Source organism: Agelaius phoeniceus, chromosome Z (assembly GCF_051311805.1).
Source record: "Agelaius phoeniceus isolate bAgePho1 chromosome Z, bAgePho1.hap1, whole genome shotgun sequence".
Taxonomy (NCBI): domain Eukaryota; kingdom Metazoa; phylum Chordata; class Aves; order Passeriformes; family Icteridae; genus Agelaius; species Agelaius phoeniceus.
In genome coordinates this window covers 58,685,192-58,711,079 of record NC_135303.1, presented here as the reverse complement: position 1 = coordinate 58,711,079, position 25,888 = coordinate 58,685,192, and the positions used below count along the sequence as shown (strand labels likewise).

The following is a 25,888-nucleotide window of genomic DNA, read 5'->3' as shown; positions in this document are numbered from 1 at the left end:
GGATAGGACATTAGTGGAGCATTTGGTAAATAAGGTACCTAAACCAGTGTGCACCTACTTAGCCAGAGATTGATTTTGCCATCTGTTTATACATAGCAGAAAACACAGATTTGCTGCTGTTGTTATTTTTTGCACTGGTCTGTGTGGAAAGGTTTTGAAGCAGAGGTTTGAAATGTCAAGGCGCATATCACACCACTGGCACTCCTCATGGCAAGGCCTTTAGCTTACAATTTGTGCTTTCTGCCTTCTCTGGCAGATGTGGATTTTCTTTACCTTAAATAGAAATTGATGGGGGAGAAGGAGGAAGAGATTTATGTGGAAATTTCTGCCCTTTATTAAATGATAATAGAAAGTGATTTTGAAGAGTTTTATTCTTCCTCCCTCCACCTCCAGTGTGAAATTGAGGTGAAGTCCTGCAATCAGAAGAAGGAACTACTGGACTCTAATACTGTGGGAAGGTGAACTTAGCCTTTTGCAGAGGACTAGGTTTTCCCTTTATAAGATTATGTCCAATTTTTGGCCATGAATCTTTTATTTGTTAGTAGGTTGTATTAATTTTTTGTCCTCTATCTGTGCTGTTTTGCTGGGTGAAAAATAGTCATTAGAGTGGAAGGGAGGACAAATGGTGAAACATGTATCCTGACAGATATTCCTATATACATGATTAAGAACGGAAATGTGCTCTGCATGTATTGCTTTTCATCCCACAATATGATTTGGGAGATGACTTTTTGTTCCTAGATCACTTAAAAGATCTTTGAAGCAATTTGTAGAGATATGATTCTGATGGTTTCTTTGTTATTTATGTAGGAGCTCTAAATGCTCCTCTTCTGATTAATGACAGCTATTGATTTTTTCATTCTCCTCTTTAGTTTTGTCAGTAGAGCTTGCTTTCCTTCTGTGGAATCAGCATCCTCAAAGACATAAATTTCTGAATCTTAGAGAGCAAGTAACATGGTATTTGATTCTTAAAAAAAAAATTATTATTATCCTTATTATTATTATTACTAGTCTGCTCCTTATTCTCTCTCCTTTTTCATCATTTTTCATTCTTAATCCTAGATTTTTTAAGGTCTGTATTCATTCCCCTTTGTGAACAGACACATGCAAATTTTCTAGTAGATAAGTTGCATCTGAGCGCTTAGAGTTTCCACTAATTGCTGATACATTACATAGAATCACAGAAATTTTTTATGTTGGAAAAGATTTCTAAGACCATTGAATCCAACCATCAGATCAGCACCACTGTGTTCACAATTAAACCATGTTCCCAAGTGCCACATCCAAAAGTTTTTCTGAGTGCTTCCCCAGGTATCGTGGTTCCACCACCTTCCTGGGCAGCCTGTTCCGATGCAAGACTGGGTTTTCAGGGAAGAGGTTTTTCCTAATATCCAATCTAAACCTCCCCGGCACAACTTGAGGCTGTTTCCTCTCATCCAATAGCCATCTGGTAAAAGAGACTGATTCCCGCTGCACTAGAACCTCCTTTCGGGCTGTTGTAGACAGTGATAATGTCTTCTGAGCCTCCTTTTCTTCTGTCCAGACAACCCCAGCTGCCTTAGCCACTCCTCACAGGACTTGTGTTCTGGACCCTTTCATTTGCTCTGTTGCCCTTCTGTGGACACACTCCAGCACCTCAATATCTTTCCTGCATTAAGGGACCCAGAACTGGACATAGAACTCCAGGTGTGTCCTCATCAGTGGCGGTACAGGGCAGTGATCTGTTCCCTGGTCCTGCTGGCCACACTATTGCTGATAAAGGCCAGGATGCCATTGACTTTTCTGGCCACCTGGGCACACTGCTGGCTCATGTTCAGCTGCTGTCAGCCAGCACTTCCAGTTTTTTTTCCACCAGTCAGGTCTCTGGCCACTCTGCCTCCAGCCTGTACCACTGCATGGGGCTGTCATGACTTGGTCTTGTTGAGCCTTATACCATTAAGCCTTGGCTCATTAATCCCTCAAGAACCTTCAGCAGACCCTTCCTGCCCTCCTGCCCAACGTGGTGTCATCTGCCAGCTGACTGAGGCGGCACTCAATCCCCTTGTCCAGATTGTCAGTAAGGATATTCAGCAGAGCTTTCTTCAACGCTGAGCCCTGGGCTGCCAGCTGGTGTAACTCTTTTCACCAGCGTTGCAGCCCCAACCATCCAGTCAGTTTATACCCAGCAAAGAGTGCACTCATCCACACCATGAGAAGCCAGTCTCTCCAAGAGAATGTTATAAGGTGTCAAAAGCTTTACTAAAGTCCATGTAGACAACATCCACAGGATGTGGAGGATGTGCCTTTCATAAACCCATGCTGGCTGGGCCAAGAGGGCCTCTGACCACCACCTCTCTCACTAATCTCTTTCTGTTCACAAACAGCAGGTCCAGTGGGGCACCAACCCTTGTTGTCTCTCTCATCCCTACTGTGTCAGGAAATTATCCTCCAGAAACCTCCTGGACTGTTTCCTCTCTGTTTTGTTGTATTTCCAGTAGGCATCTTTTAAATTGGAATCCCTTATGAGAGGAAGGGCCGGTGATTTTGAGAATTCTGCTGGCTGCTTACAGAAGAAGAATATTTCTTCTTCCTCACAAATAGAATATTTCTTCTGCCTCTTCATCTTGGTGGTCTGTAGTAGGATTCCCACCAGGTTATTTCTTTTTACTCTGGGCACTGTAATAATTTTCAATATGCTCACTCTCCCTTTAAAGAGTAAGAGTAGTAATTTGTTCTACTCTTCATCAGTACCACTGTTTCTGTATGCAAACCCGTTATATGGTATATATCCATATAGCTCCAGAACCATGCCACTGGAGGAGCTGCTATATGACTCTTTGTGGGCTGTTTTGGTGTCTTTTATCATAACATCAGAAAAACTGTTTTTTATTTTTTAAGTATCTGCCAGCAGAGAGAGAGCAGTACAAAGGAAGTACAAACCGTACAGATCACATCAAGGGTGCGAACAGGCACAACAGATAAAAGTTCATATCATCTTAAGTACACTTGTAACTGTGTGTGCCAAAGAATTGCCTTTACTGGTTTTCAAACCACCGACATTGATATTGTGTACTCTTGAGCCATTGTTTCTATGTCTTTGTTTCCTCTTCAGCTTGGTTTCAGTTTTGTCGGTATATTATCTTACTCATGATTCACTCTGAGCAACCAACCACATCACTTAACTTGTTTCAAATAAACAGTGAAACTATTTGATTCGGATTTTTGAGGTCCTCTCCCAGCAGTGTTGCAGGTATGAGTAGTGAACATGTGTAAAAGTATAAAAGAAAAAATATCTTTTTAAGACATTAGTTTGTTAACATTAGAAATTTCTTCAGGTTATAGTAGTATGTTCAGGTTGTTTAAGTAATGGCTGTGACTTCTCAGGGTCTGTAAGAGGGAAAGTGGTAGATTACTGCAATACAAGCCGCTTGGAAAATATCCAGTAAAAACTTGAACCTCTTCCAGGAAAATAGGCTTTGAATGTGCTGACTATAACAAGAGAGCATTTAAAGCTAATTTGTTTGTGGGTTTGTTATCACATTTTACTTAAAAGTTGATCTCTTAAGATGTGTTGGGAAAAGAATTAAGCTAAGCATCAACATTTAGAATGGCGGTTCTAAGAATTACTGTTACTCAGATAAAAGCCTTCAGCAAATCTTTTTTACCTATTTGTGTAAATGTGACTTTGGAGTTATTTTATTCCTTACTCTAGACAGCCTAGAAGAATATACAGAAAAGAAAATACCATTAGTAGCAGCCAGATGTTATCTTTATTTGACGTGTGTTAATGTGTTTTGAAAGCTTTACTTCAGTTTTTACTACTCAGCTGATTTAAGTTATCATCTTCCTAAACTTACTACTAAAGGAATGCAGTCTTCTCTTTTGGTTTCTTTCTGATTGCTGTGCTTACCCTGTGCTCTTATATTTTGTGTGTGTTGAATGCTCCTTAAAAACATTGCAATCTATTTTGTAATTCCATAGGGTGTATTTCTTGCTAGTAACTCCTGATGTTTTTATCTTCAAATAATTCTGGAAAATTTACAGCATCATAAAGTCTGCCTTTCCAAGTTTGCACCTATTATGCATTAATGCTGAAGATGTATGCTTGACTTACACATACTGTAGTCAAATGTGATGGGATTGTCTGAAGTTAACCACATGCTACACATGCTAGGAGTTCATAAATAACATGACCAAAGATTACAAATTACAGAGAAGATGGAGAAGGGGAAGAGAAGGCATTACAGCAACTTAAAAAATTATGTAGTTCCTCAGTTGGCTCATTTTCAGGCTTTCCTTGCAAGTTTTTAAATTGTGTCAGGTTTTACGATCTAAATTCATGCTACAGGCAGAAACAAGTGTGAACTTTCTTCCATAATGGAATATTTCTGTGTGTGGAGAGTAACTATCTCCCTACTTACCCCTCCATAACTTTGGCATTTTGATGACTAGAGGAGATCACCCTTTTTTACCACTTGGTAGCATTAATCTCATGCCCAGTGGACTAATGAATTGCCCATTTTTCTATAACTTTCCATTTCAAGAAATTGCTGCATGTAGGCCACCTGATTCTCACCAGTGATGCCTATAAGCAATGGAAAAACAAAGTCAAGCTGTCATTGTGGGTATTTGTATACAGTAATAGGAAATGAAAGAGATGCCACTTCATCTTTACCTTCTTGACTAAGCCTATTAGCAAACAGCATTATTAATTATGTGATTATATACTTTTATTTCCTTTTCTGCTTATATATTTTGAGAGCAAAAGCCTACCCAGTGTTTCACTTGCATTTGCTTCCTTTCTGGTTTTGGACCAGTGCCTCATTTTTGGTGTTCAGCATTTCTCCTTATATTGGAGGAGGTCATAGTCTTTCCCGTACCCATACAGTCCTAGTCCACAATCCTCTTTCTGTTGTTGAAGTTTTACTCCCACCCCATCTAACAGTATGCAACAATATTATCCTTGTGTGGCACAGGATGTGTGCTATGCTGAAATTTTGGGAGTTAGTTTAGACTTATTTTGCAGTCTAGTTGTCATACCAAAGCATTTTCTTTCTGCTGTTACAAAGTGACTTAATGACGCTGAAGTTCTGCTGTATCAGTGAATGACACTTTGTTGCTTCTGAGGCCTCGATACCAGATTTCAGGTTCCCATTACTTCAAATGGAAGAACTTGGTCTCCAGAAAAGTTCTCTATGGCAGGAGGGCTCTGGGTTTGGTTTTATAATTCCCTACTCTTTGCAGTTATTTTCAGAGCTCTCTGCAATTCAGCTTGCAGTGAAAACACTTTGATTCTTGGGCAAGATGGACTGGCACAGCCCAGCTGTTCTGGGTGATCTCAAGCTGCTAGGCTACTATTCTTAAAGACCACATTATGTCTGAGAATCATTAATGATGTTCAGTTGTTCCAGGCTTCAGTCGGTGCTGTTGTCTTGCTGAACTATGAAGAGAGATTCCTATCAAAGACAAGTAAAAAACCTTCACAGTGCGGTTTTCTTCCAGTTCTTTGGAAACCATCCTATGTCAATAGAGGAGGTCATATAATGCAAATTGGGTAGGTCAATAGGCAGATCTCTATGGATTGTACAGTAGTGTGTAATGAGTGTTCCTCTTCAGTTGACAGTATAATAGTTAACAAGGGGAAAGCTCACTGTTGATATTCTCAGGCTCTTCTCAAAGTCTTTAAGCCACTGGCAGATTCAGACAGAGATCTTCATGCAGTGGTTTATAGCACATTATCAAATAGGAATAGGAAATTCCTTGTTCAAATCCAGGTAGCAGAACACAGATTATTTTGTTCGTCCCTTTTCTTTTGCTTGTTCTTCTCCTCCCTCCCCAAGTCAGGCACGCCAGATTGCTGTAAGGCAGCCCTGTTCAAACCCTGAAGCTAAACAATACACTATTTGCTCTTGCTTTGTTTCATTGTAGCTAATTTAATATTCTGAAGAATAAAGCATACTGCCATAAGAGCATCAAGCAAGCAAAATGGGTTTGGTATGTTCTACAAGAAGGAACACCTGCTAGAATGACATGGGTTCACAAGCAGGAAAAAGATTTACCCTTTTCTTCTTCTTCCACTTGGAAGAACTTCTTTTTGGGTTTTTGTTCGGTTTTGATTTTGGTCTGCCTCCCGCCATCTTCTGTATTTTTATTCCCCCATAGCTTTCTTGTCAATCATTGATGTATTTTCCCTGGTACTGGTCTGGATCAGATGATGTGTGCATGCCACTGCCAGTCTGATTCCACTGCATGAGGTTTATTTCCAAGCAGAAGAGAAGGAGCTGTACTTTCAGGGTGGGGTGTCAAGGGAGCTATGTGAAAAGTGTGCTGCAAGGGTTATCTAGATTGCTGTGACTTGCAGCCTTTTACTTTCAGCTCACCCTTATATAAGTAAGTCTTAGAAGTTTAAAGTGGAATGGTTTTATGCAAAACCAGTTAACTTTTTATTTCTTCTAAATCCTGTGTACAGACATGCAGATGGGGGAGAACAATGCTAGAGGACTTGAGATTTGACTTATTCTGGGCAATAACTGCTTGAAAATGAAAAGAAAATTCTAGGGGTTATCTGATTTTTCTATGAACAGAAATTAGCTGGATGGTTAGTGTGTAAGCTTTAGACCTGAACAGATCTCTCTTGGGATATATTTAACTAAACTTTTTCACCTGTTTGGTTTTTGTTGTTGATTTGTCAAGGTTTTTTTCTGCTGCCTTTCCAACGAATAGCAACAGTCTATCTACTCCACAGTGGTTAGTATAGCACAGAGCTTGATGCAGCCCTGGTTGAGGTCAAGCACTCCAATTCGAACCTCTCAAGGGCTTTCTCTATGTGTTGCCAGTGTACTGGTAAAAATGACTTTAAACTCTTGTCAGTGCAGTTACTGGTGCATGCATCACAGTCCTACTCAAATAAACCTGTCACAACACAGAGTCAGCAGCTAGAGAAGAGTACAAGGGCAGGCCTCTAGCTTTTCATTCGAGCATCACTAAACGTGCACAGAGTGCCCAATTATTTCAGCATTATTGAGCAAGCCTACAGGAGGACCCAAGCCTTGCTACATTAGATTTTCTTTAGTAATTTGCTCAAGTACCGCTGAGGACACTTAAAGGGCTTAAAACGGTGGCTGCAACCAGTTTCCTTTTCTGGATTGTTAATTCAGGTTTTCTCTTTCAAATTAACTTTCACTGCATGCTGTGCAGTAGCGCTGGGAGAACTGTTTAACACTAATTTTCTCAATTTTCAGCTTTTTTTTTCATTATATAACTGCTTTTACAGTTACATATGTTTTGATTAGATGTGTACATGGTGTGTTTCTACTAGAAAGAGAAAAGCATAATACCTCTGTCAAAAAAATAAAAAATTCACCAAAATGAATTCATTTGCTTTCTTCTTTTTATTTTTTAAGTTTTGTTGTTGTTGTTTTCCAGTTCAGTCTGAGTTTTACCAAATATGTTGTGTCCAAACATCTGGACATTTTTAAGGCACCAGGCTGTTTGGATTGATCAGATGCGTTGATTGATCTGATCAGTCACAGTTGATGTAGGTGATCAGTTAGACAATCCCCAGCTCCCTGAACAAATTCAATATCTGTGTTTTGTTTTTCACAGCAGCAACAACTCCAGGCCCAGCACTTGTCACACGGACATGGTCTCCCCGTGCCGCTCACTCCGCACCCCTCTGGCTTGCAGCCTCCAGCCATCCCACCCATTGGCAGTAGTGCTGGTCTCCTGGCACTCTCCAGTGCACTGGGGGGGCAGTCCCACCTCCCAATTAAAGATGAGAAGAAGCACCATGATAATGATCACCAAAGAGGTAGGCCCTGCCAGAGGAGTGTGTGGCTTTGGTTTCCTTTTTTTTTTTTTAAATTCTCCCGTTTAAAGCAAGCGAAGGTGGGGGAGCGAGGAGCAATTTTCAGAAGATTTCCTAGCTAATTACTTCAGTGTTTATTATCGAGCAGTAGCCAGGAATTGTGTTCAAATGCTGGAAATACAGTTTTATAAATCTGGCTGTACAGCATTAATAATTAACTGTACGGAAAAGTTAACATCTGTGCAATTTATTATTTAACAGACATCAGGATTCTTTCTTCGGAGTATGATAAATGTATAATTTTGTGTAAACTAACTAGTATTTTTCTCTTTCTTTTTTTCTTCCCCCCCATGCCTATCCCCTGCCACCATATCTCCCCCTCCTTATGCATGGGGGCTGCTCTGCATGCAGACAGAGACTCCATCAAGGTAGGATTCCGTTTCATAGGTGTAAAGCGTAGCTCAACAGAGCTGCGTGAACACTGCGTTTTTCTGAAATGTGGCACAGAGTGGTGGAAAAAGTCACAAACTGGAACTGGGTCGTGATGCTTGTGTTGATTGGCAGCACCCTGCATAGCCTGTGTATCACATTTAGGCAAAGGCTGGTAGTGGGGCAGCTAGGATTGCAGGCAACATGCTGACCAGTGAGTTTACCGGAACAGCATTGAGGCTGTTCTTGGGTGGAAGGAAAGGTCTGCCCAGGGTCTGTGTCCAAGCTTTTGAGACAGAAAGAATAAGCCAGTAGTCTTAAGTCATTTGGATGCTGTATATTGTAATTCTGATATTTCCTTATAATGCAGTTGAGGAAGGAGAGCTCTGTTGCTCACAGGGGAATGCAGGGTGCTGCCTGCTATCCTGTAGTTGGAGAGGAGTGAGCTGCCCTTCCCTCTGCCCTTCCCCTGATGAACGTGGTACTGAAGCTTGCACTGAGGATTCTGCCTTCCTTTTCCAAAAATAATTTTCAGGTTCTGAGTGAGTCTGCAGCATACCTGTATCCTGTGTACGGTGATGATAATAAGTAGATGTAATAACATACCTTGCAACTTGTATAATTTTGAGCATTCAGTAATAGATACAAGTATGATTCAGTGACATGTGATGCTTTTCCGTACTGATAGCCATCAGAGTCTCCCACGGACTCCTGTGGTTTTAATGCTGCACCTGGAGAGTGTGTTAGTCCTGTCCTCTTGTTTGTGGGTCTGCTCTCCTAGTTTGCATGGTTTTCAGAAACACAAGGTCAAGCCTTATTAGGTGCTGCTGAGTGTGAAAAGAAAGATACATTTCTCTTATAAACGGCAAGACCTGTACCAACCTTATGGAGCACTTAGAAACAGTTTGTCAGCTTTCTAGTTGTGCTTTTTTTAGGAAGATATAATATATTCTTGAGGTTGAGGAAGTGATGGAAGAGATGTTCACAGCATGAGTCTAGTGTGCATTACACAAGATTAGCAGCATCTTGTCAGGCAGATATTACTAGTGTTCCCTTTATGGTGTTGGGAGAAGCATGGTTCTGGGCACAGGCTTCGCCCCCACTAGAGACCTGTCCATCCAGGGCTGACACAAAAGCTGACATCTTGGTTCTTTGGCAGCTACAGGTGGGGACGTGTCCCACAGCTTATCCCAGCACACCCATTCTGCCACTGGCACTCCTGACATGTCCCAGCCAAGCGCAACTGAGCCAATAGTTGTCAGTTTTGCTGTTACACACATGGCTCTGCATAACAACCAGGAGCTGACAGGAACTGTCAGTTTTCACCGTGAGCAGCAAAGGCACTGAAGCTGCCTATCTGCCGACCTAAGACAACAGCGTGCTGGATTTCACTTCAGCCTTTTTGTCATGAGGGCTGGAAACTGCTAATACTACTTAATGCGATGGGGCTGGAGTACACATTAATGACAATTTCCCTAGAAAACCTAGTCTTCATTGTGAACAGATGAGCTTAGTCCATTTTCCTTTTTCCTGCACTCAAACTTACAAATGCAAGTGGGATGCATAACTAACTGTGAGAGCACAAAACCATGTGGTTTTTTGAGTGAGTTTGCTTACCTATATAGTTGAAACCATGATGATTTCATTCAAGAAAGTGACTGAGAAGAATTGCTAATATATGCCATTCACTGTTTCTAAACAATATATGCTAGTCATGTTTTTGTATCATGTGAGGTGTTGGGGTGTTTATGCTGACATGGATATTAGGGTGAGCATTTGTACTGAAAAGGCTGATTTTGTCTGAGATGGATTCAAAAGTGCTGCTGTTACTCATACAGCTTCCAGAAGGAATGAAGGGCATCTACTTTGTGTAGTTTACTTTGAAATGATAAGTAGATGTTTGTCTTGCACAGTGCTCAGGTTGTGAATTGGCTTGTGTGTCAGTATTATGGGGCTTACTGCCAGCTTTGCAAGGTGAAATAGTTTGCTAATTTCCTTAAATGTTTTCAGTGATGCCCAGAGTAGCAGTTAGTTGCTTGTTCAATCGATCCCTCCTCCCTTAAGTGGTTCCCGGTTAAGAGAGGCTTTTTATGATTGTCTGCTGTGTGACTTGAGACAGTTTTTGTCAGCCAGAACCAGCTGGAGTCTGTGTGCTTGTATGAAATAATTTATTCATGCAGGATAATGCTCCTTAACATTTAACAGGTGATGAACGTGACATAAATTTCCTTCTTCCTTTTAATTTTTCCCTTTCCTCTTCCAATGTGCAAACAGGCAAGCTCTGGTACTCTAAATAGTAAGTAATTTTTGGCCATCTGTCAAAAGGAAATTTCAATACAAATTTAAATTAATGATGCCTGAAATTTTTTATAGCTCCTCTAAAAGCCTCTAATGTGCAGAAAATTCTGAATCTGTTGGTAGTAATTAGTGTAGCATGTAATGAGGATATGGGCAATGTTATACAGCCCCAGTGTAACGTTTTGATATGGTAGCAAAATTTTGATTTATATAAGGTTGTGCCTGGGTTTAATTGTGAGAGACACTTTAAAGTGTTTTCTTGCTGATATAGATTATTAAGCAGGGTGGATTTTAAAATAGCTCATGAAGTGTAAATTTACGCTTTAGTGTGGAATTCAGATAACAAAGGTACAGTACCCATTTCTACAAAGAAAGGAATTTGGCTGAAATGACCCATTTCTTGCCACTATTTACAGAGCTTTGGATTTGCTGGGCAGTTTTCTTACTGAAACTTGCTGTCTCTATCTGCGCTGGTCCTGACTCTCCTCTTAGTTCAAGCCAGGGAAAAGGCAGTTTGCATCACTCTACCAGACATGACATGTTACGCCTGATCCTGCCCAGCACCTCCCCTCACTGAGTAGTTCACTGCTGAAACTGAGTAGTCACCTTCAGGTAATATAAGATTGTCCAGGAGCTGTTCCTAAATAATAGATCAGCATTGACACAGCAAGCTCTGTAGAGAAGGGCAGCTTTGGGAGCTCTTTGATTTCTTCTTGGATCCAGTCCTCCAAATTCTTTGCAAAGTTTGAGGTATGGGAAAATTCTAAACGCTGTAAAGAGGGTCATGGGAGTGCTCTTTGTGCAGTGGCAAGGCTGTGGAGCAGACAAAAGGAAGGGAAGGGTGGCATGTGCCAGGGCTGTGCTCAAAGTGCAGCCCTGGCTTAAGGGCTCTGAGGGAATATAATGTGTTTAGACAGAAAGACAAACAGCTCTGCAGTTAACTGCACAGCTTTTTGTGGAGGACTTGGTGTGTGTCCTTTTCAAAGCCATTAAACTTATTTTTTTTTAAGAGGGGAAAGAAAAGGAAAGGATTATTATTTTAAGTGGATTCTTTCTTGCAAATTGCACTTGCACAAGTTTTTTCCACCTCCTGTGAGGACTCTTGGTGCAGGAGGCATGTCCTTCTTTCCGGCCCTAGTATCATCTCTGGAACGAAGGTGGCAAAAGCTTCTCTGGTGCTTAACAAAATTCCTTTTCCAATACATTCCCTTTGGAGAAGCTATGGAAACATCTTGTGTAAAAAAAGCTTCACCTGACAAAAAGTAGTGTAGTGCTGGCACTCTCTTCCCATAGCTCTCAGTGCAGCAAATGGAATGAAGGAGCTCCCAGATACTGGCTGGGCTGTGCACCTGCCAGAGGCAACATGGATGTCCCCAAGCAGATTGTTTAAGAACCTCAGAGTCTCCTGACGCGTGTGAATTCATGCGCAGGATCCATCATGTGTAACTTTTTATCACTTCTAATGTAGATCTCTTGTTCTTTATATGCCTGTTAAGCATTGCCTTTCTTTTGGGGTTGGTTGGTTTGTTTCTTTGGGTTGTTTTTTGGTTGTTAGGGTTTTTTTCTTTATCTGATTTTTAAATTATTTGGGGCAGAGACTATGCCTGTAGTAAGACTTGCCAAGGCGATGAAACCTTTTTTCATTTTGATCTGTTTCAGCAGTAACAAGTGCCAATAATTGAAAATTGTAGTCTTGTGACAGGAATAAAACACCTAGTTTGAGATTCTTCGGGGGGGGAAAAAAGAATTTTAGAAGAAAATATATGAAATAATGCATCAAATGGAGTTTTGGGGTGGATTTCTGCCCAACATACTGATGAATTGGGAAAAGTCTGTCAGGGCAAATTGAGGTGAATTTAGAAATAAAATTACTTTTGCCTTAATCTGTGTGAAAGCTAATAATTACACATGTGGGCGATACAGGGAAAGTGGATGGATGCGATTCACACATTACATTTACATTTGTGGTAGCAGGTGCTCCAGTGCTTCTCAAGCTGTTAGCCATTATTAAGTGTTTAGACCTCTTTTCATTTAGTTGTGAGTAGGCTGCTTACTCCTGAATCTGTGAGTAACCTGATGCTTGGAGGAGATATGTGGATGCACTTCTGGAAAGAAAAAAATACTTTAAAATAAAAATCCCCCAACATATAAGATTTCTGGATATTACCAAATGTAATTATGTTGCTGACTTTGTTCTTCTGCTGATAGAGGAACACCACATAAGCTGCTGTTATGTATTTTGTGGACTTTGCCCTCATTATCAGGTTTCTTTTAAATGGGACTTCTCTAGAGGCGTGAGTGTCCTGCCAAATGTCTCAGCATTCAGTGTTGTCCGGTCGGCTGTCTGTCTCTGCCCAGACACGCGTAGGGTGGTTCTGGGGCCGCTTACAGTTCAAAGGACGAGTCTGGACTCTTCAGTTTTTCAGTCTTCAGATGGGTTATTATTTCTTATCTACAGAATTTTCTTTCTGCCCAGCCGAGGTGTGACCAGCAAGGCAGCCAAGGGCACTCTGACCAGCCACGGGGCGGTCGTGTCTTTTTATACTAAAACCTACGTACATCATATTTACCTTTATTTCCCAATACCTTTCACCCATATTAGCAAGTGCACCTTCATCATGAACCAATCCCCAAGTGCCAACATCACAACAGAAAATGGATGACAAGAAGAAGAAAGAAGAAGGACAAGACACGCCCTGATCCCTCCATCTTGTCTCCATAGCCCCCTGTACCAAAACCCTAAAATCTATATCTCACCCTGTAGATACATCATTCCTCCACCATTCACTCCCAAGTGACTCTCATGCCCTCAAACAGGTGTCACATCCCTAGAGGAGTCGAAATCAAGCCACCAGACATTCCTGGCAACATTCCAGGATTTCCGAGCCCCCCAAGGGTTCTCTCGGTAACTCTGGACATCCAGAATGATGTGCCGAGTTCCCACAAGTGTCTATGAAACAAGCCAAAAAAATGTGGCTACCTGTTACAAACTTAAAGGAATTTGCAGAATCTATTTCCTGATCATTTTGTTATTTGGCCAATTAATCACCATTCAGCTAAAAAACACTTCACAGGCCAGATATTTCAGACTCACATGGATTCTGTTTGTACCTTTTGCCGTTCAGGAATGAAGCTTTGCATGTATTTGCTTTCTCTTTTGATGAAGCAGTAGTTTTAAACAGAGCAGATTTGAACTACACTGCTCTGCAAGAGGTGTGGTTTTGGGGGTAGCATTAACAAATAATAATGAGTAACTTCTGTTGGCTTCTGATACAGTAATTTTTTCAGTATTAATTGATATCTGCCTCTGGGTGTGTAAACTGTGCCGAATGTAACAGGTGCCCTAATTCCAGAAAATGTGTTGTAATTGTTTGTTTGTGGAACAGATGAATAAATATCTGTGGGGCATAGCTGGTCCTCAGGTGGTGAACGTGAGTGGATTAATGATGTGATTGGGTGAGACATGCTTGTTTGTTGCAGTCTCGTCCAGTAACTGTCTGCTGAAGCAGAACAAATATTAATTAGCAAGGTCCTGTTTGTTGTCTCAGTCTATCTTATGGAGCTGATTTTTTGGCTCTGCTTTTTTTTCTTAATAACCTTTTAATGGCTAAACTTGTAGTGTGTCATTCAGGCTCTGTGGTTTTTAAAAGGAACATGAAACTAAACCTCAGGTGTGTATCTCCCTGCTGAGTTTTTTCTTCTTTTCTCCCCCCCACCCCAACTGAGTTTTAAATTTCTTTCATTCATGCAATATCACATCTTTAGTCTTTTTCAGGAGGTCATCTGGAAAGTTTAATTTAGTGTAGAGTACTCATATTCATATGAAAGTGACAGCATATACTCTGGCATCAAAGAATTAGCTGCTTATGGTAGTTTTGATGGCTCCACCTCTTTTACCCAATAGCTTTCTACCCACTTCTGTCTATTAATGGCACACTGTCCTCTTATCTTACATCTTTGTGCACGTTACCACAGGGTGATTTTTACTCAGGGGTGTCCCCACATTTGGTCAAATTCCCATAGTGCTTCCCACTGTCAAACTTTTGTATTGCCACTTGGTGATTTAGGGTAACTCAAATATTCTCTATCCAGATGCTCTCTTCGCCCAGAAGGCAAATACATACATGGGCTCTAATTTCTAACCTGAGCAGTCATGTCTAATTATTTCCATGGCAACAGACTGTGATGTTGATAACACAGGATTATGATTTCACATCATAGAGTAGGAAGAGGAAGTTTGCTGGAATGAGGAGGTGGGTGGAAAGGTCTCCAGTGCAAAGGCTTTGACAATATAATGGCTGGGGGAAGAGAAGTAAAGGGAGGAAATTAATTTGTTTATTCTATCTCTTCAAGTTTTTTCATTGTAAGCATGCAATTAAAATCATGCTTTACACACTGGATTTCATGTCTTACACTCGTTTACTCATGGTGGATGAATTGGAATGAGGAACACATCTGCAGGTCAAGTTACATAGACGTTTGTCAATGTAATGGGAGAAAAAACCAACATGTATCAATTTTTGTCAAAAGAGGGACTTATAGATTTCTGTTGGCTGTGATTTTTTCTTTTTTTGGTTTTGTTTTTTGGAGCATGTAGCATTTTAATTTTGTCTTTAAAAAACCCTTAGGTCCAAAGTAACTTGAAACATCCCTTATTTTTACATGAATCAATGGACTCCTTGGGTATGCGAAGATTATCTGGTAAAGGGAGGGAAGGGAGTGCACCTTCTGGATTCAGTGACATGTATGACATGCATGACATGCATTGCAAGTTTCTGTCATATGGGTAAAGTCACTGAATGCTAGTAGTATATTTGTCTTCTTATCTCTTTTCTGGGAAAGGAGCACATTCCTAGTCCAACATGATTGGCTTAGGGAAATGGGTAGTCTGACTGATATGCAAGTTGTTATGCAAGATTGTTGAGTGCAACATGAACTACAAAGTTTTAGCTGTGCTTTGAGGGAAAAAGCAATTAGACTGGCCAGCAGGAATTGGCCATTGAGGGAAGTTTGCAGGAAAATTGCACTGTTTCCTACTTCTCTTTGGTACAGCTCTAATTGAGTTGAATAATTAATTAAATATCTAAAGCTCGATTAGCCTATTCTGCATAGCAATTTGAAAAGTTCTGTCTTTTCTTAAGCGACATTTGGCCTTTTGAAGAACAAAAAATTGGAAATGCTAATGTTTTTCATCCAACTAATGGAAGAAAATAAAAATGTCTCCATAGCAACAAAGCTTCTTTCTACATGGTTTCCTAAAATATGCCTGAACCAGAAGCAGATGCCTGATTTGAGAATCTCGCCTTCTTCAATGTAAACAAATAACTTATAGGCAGGTGTTGGAAATAATATGGAAATCCTATTAAAGAGCCCTGGGTTCCTGTCAGTCAGGAAGCCCCTGCCACAAAGGGGTTGGTTGTCTGAATAAAGGAGGCAGAGTAAATTCTCGTTAGGCTTTAGCTTTTCCCAGGAAATGATTGTCTCTGCATGCTCTTTCTCCTGCAAGTCTGAATGCAAGCCATTTCTTCTACTGATCCCTTCTGCCACCCTCGCTTTCTGCCTCTCTTCTCCTGCTGGATTAGCGCTTGATGTCAGTGGCGGCTGCTGCTGCTTGGGGTGTTGTGTCATTTGTGATTTTAACCCCTGTTCCCTCCTGCCCCTCCCATCTGCAGTGCGGCCTTGAGGGGCTGCAGAGAGGACAGCTCTGGGAGAGGTGAGAGGACAGCTAGGGGAGACACCTGACACTGGCCTGGAGTAAGGAGAGGAAGGGAAGTTCTCTATGTGAATTTATAAATTTTGGTAAAGGTTTTGGCATGGGTGGTTTGCCTGTGTCATGTGTTGGGATTCCAAATAAAAGTGTGTTTTTTCTTGTGTCATGTGTCTAGAAAGTTGATGAAATGATCTTCATTCTTTTTAATCTTCTTTTGAAGTTACTGAGAGAACGTTCTTGCCATCACTTATCTGTTAGTCTAGTGTGACACTTTTGTTGCATTTGCACTTTCTGATGTCAGTTTTGTCCCCAGACATGGCTGTACTGAGGTCTGCCCTACAACAGCTTACCTGCCAGCCTACCTGCAGGCCGTGGGTGAAAACTTCAGTGCAGGGCAGGTGCTGAGGACATGCTTTCCAGGGTCTCTAGGCTGGAAACGGAGACGATGTGTTCCTCACATCCTGTCTCTACATTCCTTGTCATTCCAGACATAGTGGCGCTCTTAATAACACTCAGAGGGTTAAATGTGGATAAATACAAAACAAGGCTTCTGAAAAGCCTGAAGATTATCATGCAGCATTTCTCGGACTATAGCCCCCGAGACGCACTTCATAAAGCCAATAAAGCGCGCGCTGGTGGTCTCCCGTTGCCCTGGCAACGGACCACAGGGCACCCTCTGTGTGAAATGCATGAACATCTGCGAATTAATCTTTTTTAGTTTGTTCTTTCCTTGGCACCAGTGGAGCTGTGCTGGCTGGTAGCAATAGGGCCAGAGCTGGAGGGTACCCCAGGGATGCCCCAAGCTCCTGGCAGAGGGGGTAGAGCCAGGTCCTTCCCCAGCAGTGCTTCCCACAATGAAGGGATTGAAGGAATTCAGCCTGATGTCGCTTTTTTTTCTGGGATGCTGTTAATTTGCGTTTGGGTGCACTGGGGGAAGAAATTAAAAAAGTATTTTTCCTAAGCTGAGGTATTGTTTGGCTTGTTGGACTAACATGAAAAAATAATCCAAGAGGAAAATTGAAGTCTTGTGTCCACACGACATTTTTACTGGACTTCACCGCTCACGTGCTTCACTGTCAGAAGGCTGTAGAAGAAACGGAACTTGAGGGGTAGAAAGTCTTGCAGAAACTGTAAAATGGAGACGTGTAGCAAAAGTCAGCAATGTGGCAGCTGACCCAGCAAGAGGCTGGGTCCATGCTTAAGAGAAGCAAATCCTGGAGATGGTATTTTCCATTGCCTCCTGAAGGACTTATGGAGACCACTGGTGCAGGGCCTTCTGCCACCCTCACCCCTGCTGCGGTGCACCAGGGGTTCAGGTTTCACATCTAGCTCCAGAAGCTGTGCTGGCTGCTGGCTCTGACTGCTGGCTGCCAGCTCAGGGCTTGCCCCAACTTTCCACCAAGTCTCAGGGAGGACTGTAGGGGGAACACTGTGAATGTTGTATCATCAGCAATTGCTGGATGCAATCAGTGTTTTAATGAAGTATTGAAAGTGAAATGCCACTTAAATCTCCTAATTGCATTAAAAGGACAGCAGATTGCTCTGTATCACTTCTTTTTGATCTGCCAACTTAACAAAGAGTACCAAGGAGCTTTTAAGTGAGGCATAGCAGCCAGTCCAGTGATACTTGTTTGCGTACGAATATTAGTAGGCACAGCGGCACCTCTGTTTTTCTGCCACTCAAGAGGCAGTGAATACAGCTGTGGGAATATTCTTAATGCATACTGATGAGTAAGTGGGGCAGAGGGGTAGGAGAAGGAAAAGATTCAACATGGGTTGTTCCTTTTTTCCATTAAATGGGTAAGCTGTCTATCACAGACTCACCATACATAGAAGCTGGCATATTTCAAGCCACTATATTGTTTGAAAGAGGGCATAGAGTATTTTCTTTGCTATATTAATCTTGACACATCAAAATAAACTCTAACACTGGTTTTGCTGGCAGGGTCCTGCTTTGTCAGACTGGCATGTTCTGTGGAAGTGCAGTGCAGGAGTATGGAAAAAAGGCCAAGAGAGGTGTCTCCCAATTACAGCAACCCCCAGAAAGGTTTTCTGCAGTTGTGTGTGGTTTGTGTTTGGCACAGACCACACACAACATAAAACTCTTCAGCTATTGCAGTGTATTTCTGAGTCCTTTTCTCTTTTTATTATATTAACAAAGTGGACTGACTGTATAGAAATCACTAGTTACATTGAGTTGAAAAGCCAGTGCTGACCTAAATAACATAAAGCTTTGCCTTGTGATCTTCCAATACCAGGCATTAGGAAATTGTTGTATCTGGCTTGTAGAAATTGTAGCTTGTACCTGTGTGTTTATATTTCTCCTTTCTCCCTGATATATTTGTTGAAGCCATATCTGTTGATGCTATACTTCTGTCTCACCTCTCCTTTTCTTTTAAAAATATCAAATTGCAATTTATTCTAGCCCTGGAAGAAATTAATGTTTTGCTTTTCTTCCCTGCTTTGAAAAAAGTTTTGTGCCATGACCTCCAACTACTATTTTGTAATGAGCCTTGCTGTCCAATACTGCAGCTTATGAGAAGAATTCAGTGTCTGAATAATTTAAAAATAATCTTTTTTAAATCAATTACAGTAAACCGTGTGAGGTTATAGAAACCTTTTTCTGTCATTCCCTTGAAGTACAGTATTTTTCTGAGCCATGTCAGTATGTATAATTGACATGAGAGTAGCAGTGGGACCCCACCTTAAGCATAAAGGCATCTGTCAGTGATCAGTTTGTTGCCCTTAGAAAAGTAGTGTGTGCTCACCATCTAGCCTAAAAGCTCTATGTCACACTGCAGGAGTTTAAAAGCAGTAAAGTTATTTTCCAGACCTTTAGGATTCTGGTGTCCTTTACGAAGGTTTTCTGGTGAACAGCATTACATTCACCTATGGCAAAGGATGGGGGTGCCATTTTTCAATGCTTCTTCCTATTCTGCTGGATGAGGAACAGGAGACACCATCAAAAATTGTGATGTTATCTCTCTTTCCCATATTTTTTAGGGTATTCAGCATCAGACTGTTTCTAGTGTATCTAGCATCAGAGATTTTTCCCATTTAATCTGTGCAAGTCACAACTCTTTTGATACCAGGGGTTTTCTGTTATACAGTACCTCTCTCTGCAGTACCCTCTCTGTTGTGTCTTTGCTCTCTGTGAACCTTAAGCAATTTTACAAATTCTGCTAATGACTGTAACAGTCCTGCTAATACAAATAAACAAACTTTGGGTTGCAAATAGCAATAACCTGATTTTTAATAGTAAATCAAACAGAAGTTTCCCACGAAGTAGTGTAAGGCTATAGTGGGTACTAACAGCTGTGGTGATCACAGCCTGATGGAGCTGCTGCTATTTAGTAGACAAATGTTTCATGATTGTTTTGGACAGAAAGAGGAAGAAAACTTTATTTGATAGAAGAAGTCTCTCATGTTGACAACACACAACACCAGATTGCTACAGTGCAATCACTGCAAAGCCGCATGTTTTGCAAACAAAATATGTTGCAGATTCTAATTATAAAAACAAAAATATGTTCTTTAATTTGACATACAGAGAGAATTTCTCTTACTCTTTTTCTAAGTCTTAAAACTGCCAGGAATCCTCTCTGGAATACTAGTTACTCAGCATTCGCAACTGTTACTGTAGATGTCAAAAATAAAATATTCATAAGTGTATTTGATATTGTATTCTGGCTTAAGGTATATATCCGTCCAACACTGCACTGTGATGTATATGTAAACTGGTCCTAGAAAAAACATTTATTCACATCCAGGTTGCTCTTGCCAGTAATGAGATTAAATCAAAACAAGTACTATTTGTTACCTAATTTGCCCATTTTCTTAACATTTGCTAAAAAGTTAAAAATAATATGTTAATATAATGGAGCAATTGTGAAAAAAGCCAGAAAAACCAGGGAAGCAGACATCTGAAGGTGGCTGTTTCCTGTACCTAAATGGCAATTAAAGTAAAATATATAATGTATAGCACTGGGTTCTATGCAGTAAGACTACTTTGTCCTGCTCTTTGAAACTGTAAACATGAACCTATGTGAAACCTCTGGAAGAAGGTGAGTGAGCATTTGGCTTGTGTCAAATGAACACAGGGGGCAGTGGAGGAAGAGAGATATATGGGAATAAATGCATGTTTCCTCTCTGCATCTACTTGACTAGCTACTGTGCTTATTTTTACCTACACTTTACATACTCTCTGGAGAGAACTCTTTTACAATTCTCATGAAAAAAAAGGAAGAAAAATTGTACACAACCTTGATTATGCTGTATAGAGCTCAAGCAGCTAGTAAATTGATGCATGCCTAACACTTGTGTTAGAAGCTGCGTGTTCTTTATACCAGAAGCAATGTGTAAGAAGACATTAATCCTCTAAACACTAATGCTTTTCAAGATCACAGGTTACCATTGCCCTCTCTTACGTCAGAATGTGCCTTATGTTCCCTTTTCTCCTGTAGGACATCTGGTGGTTCCATGGAAATATTTGAAGAGCCATCGTCTAGCAGTTTGAAGGGAAAGCCTTGAATAATTCACACAACAAATGATTAGGCAAGCACTTGTCTATCTAACTGAATTATTCTGCATGTTTGCTGAAGCAGTTAAGCAGCAGAACAGCATTTTCTTCTCTGGAGGCTTTACAGTGGTAGTATTGACCCACCTAGTTATTGGGTTTCAGCCTTTTGTTGACACTGTTGTAAATGAAAGCAGTCTGGACAGGCACTGAGCAGCTGGGCTGGATAATTGTGAAGGATTCATGCTTGTTGCTGTTACCCTCAGTGTTTGTAGTGGGTTGTTTGCTTTGACTTTTGTTGAACTGTTGACAAAAGCATTAGATACAAATGGGAACAAATAAAGTGGTGAGATGCCAGGAGGGCTTGGCAGAAATGGTGGTTTTCATTCCGACTTAAATGGCGAATGTCTTGTATGGATGGGTGAAGGAAGGTGTATTCAGGATTTTTGTGCCTTTCCCTCCCCTTTCCCTTTCTTTCCTTACTGCTAAATAGTTTTTGGCAATCAGGTGAATAAAAACAGAGCAGAGGCAATTTCACCATAGCCTTAACTCCTTGGCACTACATTTTTGAAGCTCTCTCTGACTGTGGATGTCTGGCTGGGAAAATCCAGTTCCTGAAATGAAAGGATTAAGTATATAAAGGGAGGAGGAAAAAAAAAACAGAGAGAAAAGGATGGGGGTGTAGAAGGGCTAGAGATGAGGAAAGAGAGGCTTAAATAGAACAGTATACACTAAGTAGTATAGCCAGCAAAATTGAAGTCATTTACTGGAACGCTTTTAATTTGGTTTAAACAAAATACTCTTTTGTATATTCAAATGGGGAGTAGCTCAGCTGTTGTGAAGCCAGAAAATTAATGGTATTTTTAGTGAAATAACAAACGCATGTCAACAACATAGCTGTGGATGATAATGTTGGCATTTTATTCATGAGGAATTATCAATGCAGGTTACTGGACAACATAGTGTGACTGGAATGATTGAGCACAGGGGGGAAGCGGCTGTCCTTCTGTGAGACGATTTCATTTTACATTTAGTCCTTCAGGAAGAGAAGAAGGAGACAGAAAGAAAGCATTTTAAAAAACATGCCTGATATACCTATCCTTGTGGTTTCTGGGTCCCAGCAACTTACCTTTTTAGCTCTGTCTGACTCATAGTTTTCTGGCTATCCTTCTTTTCAAGTCTGTCTTGAGGGATGGCAGAGAATAGATGCAGAAGAATAGCATCACATTAGGGTATCCTTGCTGAAAAGGTAGTTTTGGCCCTGGAGGAGCTGCAAAGTTTATTCTAGCCATCTCTGGCACTTGAGTTTTGCGCCTGGGTATTGTTTGCTCGGGACCCATAAGGCATCTAATGTGTTGTGAAATATGGTTATGCTGGGTGGTTGTGGAGGAAGTTAGCATATGATCTGGAAGGTCTTGCCACTTGGCAGGAGAGATGCTTTGTGTTTGTTATTTTGACTGTAGTTTTCTTGTAGTGATCAACTTCAGGGTGTTGTGCAGGTCAGCTGGAAAGTGGCAAGTCAAGTGCACAGGGGTGAGGACACCACTGCAGTGGAAGAAGAAGGCTCTGTTCAGTAGTGCTGTCTGAAGGCATACAAAGATATTCCTTGCCTCTGCTGCAATATGTGCGCCTGCTGGTATATGAGGTAGCCACAGGGTTTTGGGGTACCAACGTTTGATATGCAGGTATTTTTTGTCTCCTGCCTTCATGGATCTTCACGTTGTCCTGAAATCAAATGCCATAGTAGCCAGGTAATCATGGTATTTATGGATCCAATTTGAGTAATCATCTGTGAGTGTTTTCATCATTCCCCTTTGTTATGGTTGCCATATTTTTCCTGCTCTCATCATGATAAGAAAGGAAGCACAAAAAGAAATAAGGAAGAAATTGCCTTTTACTGCTGTCACTGCTAAAGTTTCTTGTAACATGCAGGATGTTTGTTGTGTGAAACCATGTTGATATCAGCAAGAAGTGTTTTGCCCAGATATTATATACTGTGAGATCAGGCCTGAATTTGTTTTTAATCCTATAAATATCAAAACAAAGAACAGAAATACCAAGCTTTTTCTAGCAAACCTACTAAGAGTGGTGTTATTGTAGATATCAGTTTGTGCATGATGAATCCCCAAATCTTTTCTCTTTGGGAAATACGCATAACAGCTCTAAAGGGAGCTAAAGGTATTATGATAGCAAATTTCAACTTTGATTGAAGGTAAAATGAGGACTTTTTGAAATGCAGGGACTTAAAGCCCAGTCAAAACAAATATATTCCATAATCATGTTTGAATAGCATTTGGGAAACACAGTTTTGGATCACCTAAATTGCGTGAGAATTCACAAAAACTAACTTGTGAATGTTCTGTGGCATTGCCTTACTTTTTAGACAGACTTGGATAGTTCTGTGTTTTCATGTGAAATGTGCTTTTCCCTGTACTTAGTTACACAGAGTTAGCTCGTTAGGGTAATCTCTTTTGCCTGCAGATCTAGAAGAAGTTTTGCTTTACCTGGAGTTTCACAGAGCTTAGACCAGGAAGCAGGAAAGTGCTTCTGCAATGAATTTGGATTGAAGTAACAGAAGTTTTGAATGAAGCAAGGAGGGAAAGAACTGGTATACTACATAGGTGGAGATTGAATTGGACTTACTCAAGTCACAAAGTGATTATGCATTGTGGGGCAGTATTTTTTTGCACTGTCTGGTGTGAGATAATACACAACTGGAGTTCTAAGCTGGCCAGTTAGGAATAAGAGTGGATATGGGAAAAACATTCAGTAATAGGAAATGCTAAAATAAGATAGAAGTAACAGTATAGCAGATAGATGAAACACTAAATCAGTGGTGCACATCCTCCAGCCACAGGTCTTTACTGGCAGCTTGCCATTAACCAGTGGGCTGCACTGTTTTGAATATAATTTATATTGGATTTTAATCAGAAAAGCACAGACAGTGTTTGTTTTTCAGTGCTTTAAGTGCAAACACTGCATAGCAAAAAGCCATAAAAGACACTGTATCTGGTGAGTTATAGTAAATGAAGTGATGATGGAAAGACTAGCTCTGCATTTCTGCAGAAATCAGGGAGGTTCATCTGACATCTGGCTGTCTTTGAGGTCTTACGCATTCTGAAGTAGTGGCTTTAGGTTCTCACAGTTTGGCTGATTAGTTTTACATACAATGCAGAAATGCTTCCTTTTTTACATTTCTCATGTCTGTGTCATACCGATTTATGCAAAGTAAGAATTGGCTAAAAGTTTGTATGGTTTCTGGAGTTTAGTACAGGTACTCTATTACAGCAATTGGATTGCTCCAATCTTTTAGTTGTGTTTTGATCCAAGGATTACTGATTATTCCTTCCTCATTTTTAAATTTTGGTCTAGCATATGTAATAGATCCATTTTGGTGATACCGGAGTACCTCTAAATCTTCAATCCATGAATCCTCACAACAACCCTGTAAGGGAAAGAAGCACTCTCTAGACTTCCAATATTATCCTGCTTTTTGAGGCATGAAGAAGCTTAATTGACTTCATGTGATCAGACAAAAGAGCAGACTACTAAACCTACATTTCCAAAATACAAACAGTTTTACAACCTCCCCATTTTTAGTTTTTAGCTCAAGCACCACTGCTCTTGTGATCTAATTCTTTCTTTTGAAACCTCACAGTGGTTTTTAGTCCCATTCTTGGCAAGTACATGCATGCTTCTAGTTTGACCACTCAGTCCTTTTGAGCTACTTCCAGTTTCATTTAACTGTCTAATCTCTGCACGTTTTGGCAGAAGACAAGCTTTGGTTGAATTTTCATCCTTCCTTCAGGCTTGATTACATTGCTCGTGTGTTTCTGTGGCTCCTTTCACACCAGGTTGTTGGAGACAGGACTGAAAGGGACACTGGGCGTGTTTTCAGATGATACAAAACTGGGAGGAGCTGTTGACTCCCTCCAGGACAGGGAGAGGCCCTGCAGAGAGACCTCCACAAATCAGGGGTCTGGACAATCACCAACTACACGAAGTTCAGCAGGGGAAAGTGCTGGATTCTGCATCTGGGATGGGGCAGCCCTGGATGTATGCACAGACTGGGAATGAGGTGCTGTAAGCAGTGCCATGGAAAGGGACCTGGGGGTCCTGGCAAGTTGAACATGGGTCAGCAGCGCCCTGGCAGCCAGGAGGGCCAACCCTGTCCTGGGGGGCATCAGGCACAGCATCACAGCTGGGCAAGGGAGGGGATTGTCCTGCTCTGCTCTGAGCTGGGGCAGCCTCACCTCCAGTGCTGGGGGCTGGTTTGGGTGTTACAATATAAGAAAGACATTAAACTGTTAGCATTTAAAGGAGGCCAGTGAGGATGGTGAAGGGCCTTTAAGGGGAAGCTGTAAGAGGAGCAGCTGAGGTCACTTGGTCTGCTCAGCCTGGAGAACAGGAGACTGAGGGGAGCCCTCATCACAGTTACAACTTCCTTGTGAGAGGGAGAGGAAGAGGAAGAGCAGGCTCTGAGCTCTTTTCTGTGGTGACCAGTGACAGGACTTGAGGGAATGGCCTGAAGCTGTGTCAGGGGATGTTTATGTTGGCTGTTTTGAAAAAGTTCTTCTCGCAGTGGGTGGTTGGGCACTGGAACAGCTCCCCATGGAAATGGTCACAGCATCAAGCCCGACAGAGTTCAAGAAGCATTTAGACAGTGCTCTCAGGCACACAGTGTGACCCTTGGGGATGGTGCTGTGCAGGGCCAGGAGTTGGACCTGATGATCCTTGTAAATACCTTCCAACTCAGCTTATTCTGTGATTCTGTGATACATAGCCAAATCAGCAGAAGCCACAGCACTGTTGAGAGGGTCCTGGCAAGGGGAGTTTGTGTTCGGTTGTGTTGCTCACCCTGGGCTAACCAGCTGTCACACAGCATATATACACTGTGCAACAAAGCACAGTGCCAAAGCCCCGGGGTTAATGTTAGCCCTTCATAGGACCACGCCACCCACCAGCAGCAGTGACTCCAGACATCCCAGCGCTGTGCCTGAACTCTTCCTCATTGTGTTAGTTCCAGCCCAGGGCCACACAGGGGGGGGCTCTACCACTTTTTGTGCATGGAGCAAGATTGTTCAGCTGCAGATTTTGGGCATAGTGCTTTACTGACTGTTAGCAAGGTGTCCAGCCACGTCTGCTGCAC

At 41.4% G+C, this 25,888-nt stretch overlaps 1 protein-coding gene across 3 annotated transcripts in view; it reads left to right on the top strand.

The window, feature by feature from the left end:
* Positions 1–25,888, top strand: part of LOC129132686 (transducin-like enhancer protein 4) — a 98,916-nt gene that overhangs the window by 47,302 nt on the left and 25,726 nt on the right. For 2 of the 3 annotated variants that reach the window (XM_077171349.1, XM_054652092.2), the window contains exons 7-8: positions 7,585–7,789; positions 8,198–8,214. In XM_077171349.1, the coding sequence (XP_077027464.1) occupies positions 7,585–7,789; positions 8,198–8,214 (222 nt within the window). The remainder of the gene's footprint in view (positions 1–7,584; positions 7,790–8,197; positions 8,215–25,888) is intronic. The other variant, XM_054652093.2, reaches the window with a different exon arrangement.